The 9037-nt window shown below is 45.8% G+C and overlaps 1 protein-coding gene across 1 annotated transcript; it reads right to left on the bottom strand.

Moving 5' to 3' along the window:
- Positions 1-6793: 6793 nt before the first annotated feature.
- Positions 6794-7256, bottom strand: LOC137549049 (small ribosomal subunit protein uS8). Its single transcript, XM_068271179.1, has one exon. The coding sequence runs from the start codon at positions 7228-7230 to the stop codon at positions 6838-6840; it is 393 nt and encodes a 130-aa protein (XP_068127280.1). The 5' UTR covers positions 7231-7256; the 3' UTR covers positions 6794-6837.
- Between the last annotated feature and the right edge of the window lie 1781 nt (positions 7257-9037).

Raw genomic sequence — 9037 nt, 5'->3', positions numbered from 1 at the left:
TCTGTATTACATTTATGACTGCATGGCGGTACAAAGCATGCTATCCGCACGCTTCTTGTCCTCATGCAAGGCCTGGGTTGTTGTGTCTCAAAGCGTGGCCTTCTCCTCCTGCGCCACCCTCCTCCTGTTCCATCACGTGTGCTGGGTTTGCGTTACCGGTCCCTTTTCCTGGAACCTCTTATATGTATTACATTTATGACTGCATGCCGACAAAAAGCATGTTACCTGTGCAAAGAAAACAGACATTTCCCGCATTTAAAAGACAGTTTTCCCTTTGAAACTTTAAAATCGATTTTCTCAAAAACTATAAGCTCTTTTTGCTAAATTTTTTTCCTCTTGTACCCACTCCCAAGGTGCACATACCCTGCAAATTTGGGGTATGTAGCATGTAAGGAAGCTTTACAAAGCATGAAAGTTTGGGTCCCCATTGACTTCCATTATGTTCGGAGTTCGGGTCGAACACCCGAACATCGCGGCGATGTTCGGCGAACGTTCGCGAACCCGAACATCTAGGTGTTCACCCAACACTACGTCCTGCTTAAGCTGTTAAGGGATTTAGTAATGGCTAAGTCAATCATACCTCAGATTTCTGGAGCGAGGACCTTCCCAACCTCCTGCGCAAGCTGCTTGTAGTCTATCTGCATGCGGCTTTGTTCTCGCTGCTCCGCCTGGGATTCATCGCCAGAATCTTGATCCGAGGTGCCCGCTGTGCATTTTGCCTCTTCTCCCTTCTTTGAGTGCTGTTTTCTCGTTTTGTCTGTTGTGTCGCCCGCCATCTTGGATCTCGTGTCCGCTGCTCCCTGTGGCGTTTTGCCTCCTGTCCCCTTCAGGAACTTGTCCATGCGGCGTTGCTGGATACTCTGGGGACCCTGGATGGTAATAGGCGCGGTTTAGGAGTCTTGGATGGCCGCGTTTAGCTGGAAGCAGTGCCGCTGTGAGAGGGTTCAGCCGGAGCTCTTCTCTCTCATACAAGCGCCGGAACCGGAAGTCCTGGACAAGCGGATTTCACAAACTACAAAGACTGTTTCTGGCCACAAAAGTGATGGAAAACTAGTTTCAAAGGCTCCTAACACCTGGACAGGGGCATGGTATAGGGGGGTCCATGCCAAAAGCCCCATCAAAAATTATGGAGCTGACGCAGAGTCGAGTTTTAATCCCTAAAGGGCAGAAATCTCAGTACATTCCTCAATTGGTGGAATAAAGGACTACTTTTAAATGTCCAGAGTGGTAATGTAAGGGTTATGCCCGCTTCACACTGACAGACCAAATGCTGTGTTTACCGAGATTGAGCGCTAACAGGTCTGTAAGGCCCTTAGGTGTGTGGGTGCTGCATGCGCGCTCAACTGAGGCAGACTGGTTCAGTGTACAGGTGAAATTTTATTTTTTTCTTGGGCCTATATGTGAAAGTTATTGATAAAAAATTATTTTGAAAGTTATTTATGTATAGATTTGTTATTTATAAGAAATTAAACCAGTGGTCCTCAAACTAAGGCCGGCGGGCCAAGTGTAGCCCCCTGAGGCTTTTTTACTGGCCCCCCACACACAATGTATTACTTATAGATGCGGTCATCTACATCTTTAAATATTGGTGGTCCACATATAGAATAGCAGTGCCGGAACGACCCATCCACATGGAAGCCAGAAAGCAGTAATTTGCTGGTTTCCAATCAAATTCCACATCAGGTGACACTGCTGTCCAACTGGACTGCAGGTTGTCACCTGGGTATGCATCACTGTCTGGCCCGCAAAGACTTCTACATCATTTTATGTATACTCTGGCCCCCCAGCAGTCTGAAGTATATTGAACCGGCGCTCGACCCAAAATGTTTGGGGACCCCTGAATTAAACAATACACATTTATTTATAAAAAATACAAAATTTCAAGGTAATATTTATATAATTTCATTCATTTTGTTTTTATATAATTTCAATGATCAGTTTCAAAAAATGTTCAGTCAGACTCAGCAGGTGTCAGGCTGGCAGCAGGCCTGCCTGCCATTTGTGGTGGGGGTGATGTGGTGGTGTTACCCAACCACAATGCAGAGTCACGCAGTGGAGGCTTGCCGCCAGTTGCCATTGGTGTTCAGTGGGTGGCAGGCTCGCAGCAGGCCTGCCTGCCATTCGTGGTGGGGGTGATGTGGTGGTGTTACCCGACCCCAATGCAGAGTCACGCAGTGGAGGCTTGCCGCCAGTTGCCATTGGTATTCAGTGGATGGCAGGCTGGCAGCAGAACTGCCTGCCACTCGTGTTGGTGGTGGCCAGCAATTCCACTGCAGTGCAGAGCCACGCAGTGGAGGCTTGCAAGCAATGAAATGAAAGCTACCTGAAACTCCATCATGGTGTCTGAAGAACCTAGAATGAGAAGGGAGGGTGGTGGGTGATATGCGTGAACTGGCGCCCTCTTTATTAGTTTACCTCCGTTTGACAAAGTTATTTTCGAAAAATACTTACATATATAACATATTTGTGTTTTTGACGTTTTGAAAATTGAAAAAAAAAAAAACTTCTTATAAAATAAAATTCTGCAATTTTTTTTCCCCTGAAATGTTACTTTGATAACTGTAGTTATTCCAGAGCTAATATCTGCCGACAAGCGCTGATCTGTACGGTGCCATAAAAAAGTTGTGCTGTGTAGAAACACCTGTGCCTTCTCAAGTTGTGAATGTAAAAACAATCTCGAATCCAACAAAACTGAGAAGCATCGCACAGAAAATTTTGCTGCAGATAAATTGCAAGCTTGGAGGAGAGCTGTGGGGAGTTGACATTCCCCTGAAAAAACTGATTGTGATCGGAATGGATCTACCATGCTGTCGGCCGGAGTTCCTGTTCAGTGACAGGCTTTGTGGCCAGCTTAAATTCTTGCCTAACCCGCTGCTACTCCCGTGTAGTCTTTCAGCTTCCACATCAGGAGATTATGGATGGCTCGAAGCTGTGCGTTGTGGCCGCAAACCAGAAATACTACGAGGAAAATCATGCACTGCCAGAGAAGATTGTTGTGTACCGACCTGGAGTCTCCAATGGACAGCTCAGCACAGTGCAGAATTATGAGATCCCGCAGTTACAGACCTGCTTTAGTACTTTCGAAAATTATTTCCCTCGCATGATTGTCATCGTAGTGCAGAAAAGGGTCAGCACCAATCTGTACTGCTCCGTGTCCGGAGTATTTGTCACGCCTGCTCCTGGTGCCATCGTGGACCACACTCACCAACTGCGACTGGGTGTATTTCTTCCTGCTCTCCCACCATGTCAGGCAAGGATGTGGCATTCTCACTCACTATATATGTGTACTGAATACTGAGAAGCTCAGCCCTGACCATCTACAAAGGTTGACTTTCAAATTGTGCCACATGTACTGGAACTGGCCTGGGACCATCTGAGTGCCACCACCCTGAAAATATGCCCACAAGCTGGCTTTTCTGCCCAGGCAGTTCCTTCACCATCAGAGCCGGATTAAGACCATGCAGGGCCCCAAGCAGAATAATAAATGTAGCCTCCCCACACACACACACACACACACTGTTGAGAGGATGTCTCCCCAGCAATAACATCAACACACAGCTATTAAATGACAACTGTAGCAAGAGGTATGTGGAGGCTATTATATTTGTTTACTTGTAAGCAATACCAGTTTCCTGGCTATCCTGTTGATCCTCTGCCTCAAATATATATAGCCACACTCCCTGAACAAGCATGCAGCAGATCAGGTGACATTATTGTCAGACCTGGCATTAGTTGCATGCTTGTTTCTGGTGCGATTCAAACACTACTGCAGCCAAATAGATCAGCAGGGCTGCCAGGAAACTGGTATTGTTTAAAAGAAAGCTGACACATTGGCATTCACGCAGACAGAGATTGATGGTGTTGTCACCCAGTATTCAAACACACATTGTAATATTTCCACAGATGTATCTTTTTTAAAGAGACAATAGGAGGATTTAGAGAAAAGAGTAATCGAATATAAGCTGCACTCTGATACTTTGGTTGAATACCTACGTGCAAAACGCATCCCTAGGGGACTACGACTGAACATTCGACCCTCATTTTGTAGAAATAATAGGGATTATTGTGATAAATGGTATAAAATTCTGAACAAGTGCAGCCTTGACTTGATCACGCTGACCATCCAAGGTATTCAGGGTGAGATCACCAGGTTGGAGGCACTAGCATCTAATCTCTGTACCAAACTTGAATCAGTTCTCAACGAGGAAGATTTTGAGATATACTCAGAAGAGCATAACGCAGCCCTTGAGAAATATAGACAGGAGGTCCTGGCCAAAAAACTGGATAAATTCAGTCGCGATACCCTTGACTATCAAGAGGATCGCCTCTACACGTGGCGTGGAGATAGGCGCCCCAGACGCCGTCCACAGATCCCGGGTAATCCACCATCAGAGTCCAGTTCAGGAGAAGGTTCCTCAGGTTCAGGCGCTTTTTTAGGAACACGCCCATGGGGCAGAGGGGGAAGAGGAAGAGGATGAGGAGGGGCAGACGGCCCTTCAGCAGATTTGAGAGTGCTGAGGAGCCACACACAGGGGAGGACCTCGCATATCCTCACCGATTCTGAAAGCAAGGTATTAGGGCGTGGCTTGGGATTTGTTCCCACCCACCCTGGTAACTTACTTGAACTTGATTCTGACTTATTTAATTTTTTCAGGACACTACGTATCAGGGCTTTTTTCAGCAAACCATCCACTGTATATACTCAGCCTTCCCAGACCATCAACCTCTTCCCACCAGACGTTGACCTCACCATGTGTAGATCTAAAAGTAAGTGTCAACCACCAAATTCCTCACCAGCAGTAGAGACTTTTATCAACATGGTCCAACGTGACCTAGCCTCTGTCGGTCGGCAAGGTCACCAATCGTATAGCAACTTACCACGACAGGAGCGCGAGGCACTCAAGTCTTTGAGTAAAAATTTCCAAGTGGTGTTCAAGCCGGCTGACAAAGGCGGGGCCACTGTGATTATGAATGCCACAGACTATAGACGTGAGGTCATGCGACAACTTAATGACACCAATGTGTATCTCAAACTTCCAGGTGATCCTACAGCCTCAATCAAACAGGACATTGATGCCCTTGTTTCAAGTGCATCTGAGGTGGGCATCATTTCCGACAAACTCTCTGATTTTCTCTGTACTCCATTTCCTCTCATTCCACTATTCTACATCCTTCCAAAAATACATAAGTCACTGATAAATCCTCCTGGCAGACCTATTGTGGCGGGCACATGTTCAGTTTTCCAATCACTGGCAATCCTGCTTGATCAAGTAGTAAGACCACGGGTGATGGCTATGCATTCTTTTTTACTGGACACCACGGACTTTCTTTCCAAACTATCAGGCTTTGGGTTCTTTCTGTCTCCTGTATTCCTCTGCACCATGGATGTCACCAGTCTGTATACTTCCAATCACACGATACCGGTATTGAGGTGATTCAACAGAACTTTGACAAACTATCTTTACAACCAGCATTGGTAGACTTTCTTTTGGCCATATTGAGCCTGGTCTTGAAGCGTAACTACTTTTGCTTTGAGGGGACACTTTATCAACAGCTACAGGGCACGGCAATGGGGAGCAATGTTGCTCCGGAATATGCAAATCTTTTTATGGAATTTTTTGAGGAGAATTTTGTCTATACACACCATCTGTACCTCAGCCAGACTTTGTGCTGGCTGAGGTACATAGATGATATCTTTTTTATCTGGACTGGCTCAGAATCCCAACTCCTCTCCTTTAAGGATGACCTGGATCAATGCTTCCCCACTATCTCTTTTAGCCTTGATTATAGCACTAGTGAAGTTCATTTTTTGGACGTAAGGGTCCAAATGGTCGATGGGACTATAAGAACTGCCCCCTACAGAAAGCTGACAGATAAAAACACCTACCTTTCAGCTAAAAGCTATCACCCAGAACGCCTCAAGCAGGGGCTGCCCAATAGCCAATTCCTGCGTCTCAGATGCATTTCCTCCACCGATGAGGCCTTTTTCAAGGAGGCGGGGGTGATGTTTAATCATTTCAGAGAACGGGGGTACAAGACCAACCTCCTCAATAGGGCTTTATCACGTGCAGCTGCCAGGAATCAGACTGAATTGCTTGCTCATAGACCAGGTAGACCGCAAAATCGTATTCCTGTTGTATTAACATAATCTCCCTTATCCTTACAGGCTCAAAAGATCATCCGCCAACACTGGCATATACTGAATACTGACCCTACTACAGCTGAAGTATTTCAGGAAAAACCAATTTGCGCATTCAAACGCCCCAGAAGCATTCGTGACTCTCTGGTACATGCCAGAAGTACAAAAAATTCCAACCACAAACCAAGGTAATTGGCTTTCTACTCTATCACGGCCGAAAGGCATGTTCCCTTGTGGGCACTGTGTACAGTGTGGATTTGTGAGGTGGGGCCCATCATTCCCCCATCCACAGACTGGTAAAGCCATATTCCTAAATGATTTTGCAAATTGCTCTTCAAAAAACATGGTATACTGTTTAAATTGCCCTGGCAAGATTTATGTGGGACAAACCACACGTGACATCCGTACTCGCATTAGCGAGCATCGGAGCAATATAAGATGCGTCGATTTAGATTCACCGGTTGCGAAACACTTCTTAACGGCAGGTCACAGTGTATCCCAGTTGCGCTTCAAAGTGTTGGAACTTGTAAGTCCATCATACAGGGATGGGGACATAGAACTCAAATTGCTATAACGTTAACTTTCCTGGATATATAAATTACAGAGTAAAGTCCCCCTAGGTATGAATAAGGATGTTAGCCTGGCCCCCTTTTTTTTTTTTTTGTGATAACAGTTTATTGTTCTGCATGTTTTAACATTTAGAAAAAGAATCCCAGGATTTTGCCTCCTGTGTGTTTTCGCCTTGCTTCCTCATGGTCCATAATGCCAGCAGAAGTTGTGAGCACAATGTACCCAAACTGACGTGAAGGGAGGAGATTGTTCTGCCACTTCTCCAGATCCTTCAGCTGCACATCAAATCTGGGGCTAATGACGCCACACTTGTTAAGCCTGCCTGTAAGATTGACAACAATTTTTCCGGCCCTGTGATCATCAATTATTTCAAACTCCCCAATGTAACCATGCTTCATCATCACTGTAAGGAAGCGCACAATCACTTTAGAGCACGGCCTGATGAGGACCTGACGCTTGCCACGTTTCTCTGCATTATTGATGCTTTTAAGTGCATCCGCAAGCACGTTCATGCGCACCATGGTGCCGGGTCTGCAGTATGGCGGAAAGAGGGCAGCCTGGCCCCTTTTACACGCTAATTCATCCTATTTCGATTTCTAGTAACATCCAGTTTTTGCCCATCCCTCTATGTGCATTTTTCCCGTCACCACTATGTTCAGATATGACCCAAGCTGAATTTTTTTTTTTAATTTTTAAATTTTTTGTTGTTTTTTTCCATTCCAGTGTTTTTGGGGGATTGCATCTTATACGCCAACCACCTGCTTTTGCTAGGATATGTGTGTTTACTGGTGGGCCGTCATCATGATCTGTTTACATGGATCAGCTTGCAGTGATCCCTGCCATCATTATGATCATGTTCCAATACTAGATCGCTTGATATCTCTTTATATATATTCTTTTTTTCCCCAGGCTAGTCTATTTGAGGCATGTTTTTTAACATTTCTTTTTCTTTTATACTATAGACACATTGCGCCTCCACGACCAGACACTGATCTCAACAGACCAGTCGGACACCGCAATATCCTTTAGCTCTCCAGCATCAGTTTTACCTGCACAAGTTTCCCTAGCTTTATTTGTTGAGCTGCAGTACCTGGCCCGACCATTGGGAAAGAGGGTGTCTGCCTCCCATGTTGTGGCTGGCAATGCTAGCCCTGTATGGTTGGCAGTGTCTATTCCCAATGCAGGGGACCGGAAGTGACGTACTGGCGCCGCGGCAGGAAGCCGCGTGACGTCATTGACGTCAATGGGCCGGCCCACGGTGGGCCGGCTGCAATAGGGCGCATACAGCTATTTAGCTGGCGGTTTTTCACCAGGAAGGTGCAGCACTACCTGGGGACTCAACTAGTACCCTTTGAGAAAGCTTTTGCCAAACAGCGCTGTCAGGGTAATAATCTTTGCTATGGACAATCACTCTGTTTCTCTTTACGCTGCCAGTTGCCACTTATATTGATCTGCTGCTTTGCAGATGCTCTGTACTACAGTTTATGGATTTTACTGGCAGCAGCTAGTTTTGATGTATTGATTGTCTTTTCCCCTCTGTTGTGTGTGCCTATGCGGTCTAAACTTTGTGTATGTTGTGTATGCATTATTCAACTTTGGATTGTTCACTTGGGCCACTCTTTGTAATACGGAGCTCATTGTTTATATTACAAATGTCATTGTCTGTATTTGTTCTTACAATACAATAATATTTAAGCATCGCAGATGCTTGGTGTGCCAGTCATTTTTTGTATATAGGATTTGTGTAAGACCTTTTTGTAGGTCTGGTTTACTGACTGAGCACCCTTTTGTAGTATTTGCACTTGCTACTCTTGATGGTGTGCATACCGGTATTCATTTAATAGCCTCCACATACTTCTCACTACAGTTGTCCTTGAATGTCTAAGCCACTGGCAACAAAAGTGAATACAGCAAGGCAGATTTAAAGGGAACCAGAGATGAAGGAACTTGAAAAATTAAAAAAAGATTTTACACATACCTGGGGCTTCCTCCAGCCCCATCAGCATGGATCGCTCCCACGGCGCTGTCCTCCGCTGCCTTATCGCCGGTACCGGGTCCCGTCACTTACGCAGGACGAGGTCGGTTGTATGCATGCACAGGGGCTCCCTCCATCTCGCTGGCGCCTGCCTTACGCATGTGCCTGCGCAGTACGGAGGGAGTGCACTGTGCGTACGTCAACTGGCTGAAGAGATGGGACCTGGTACCAGGGGATAAAGGCAGCGGAGGACAGCGGTGTGGGAGCGATCCATGCATATGGGGCTGGAGGAAGCCCCAGGTATGTATAAAATATTTTTTTCATTGATCTCTGGTTCTCTTTAAGATCAACTT

The sequence above is a fragment of the Hyperolius riggenbachi genome, chromosome 1, assembly GCF_040937935.1.
Source record: "Hyperolius riggenbachi isolate aHypRig1 chromosome 1, aHypRig1.pri, whole genome shotgun sequence".
In the NCBI taxonomy this organism is placed as follows: Eukaryota; Metazoa; Chordata; class Amphibia; order Anura; family Hyperoliidae; genus Hyperolius; species Hyperolius riggenbachi.
The sequence above is the reverse complement of the archived record's forward strand: the minus strand, read 5'-3'. Positions and strand labels throughout refer to the sequence as shown.

What these genes read in the sequence shown, in the direction of transcription:
- LOC137549049 (XM_068271179.1), bottom strand. Translation starts at nt 7,230, where the DNA reads ATGGTGCGCATGAACGTGCTTGCGGATGCACTTAAAAGCATCAATAAT.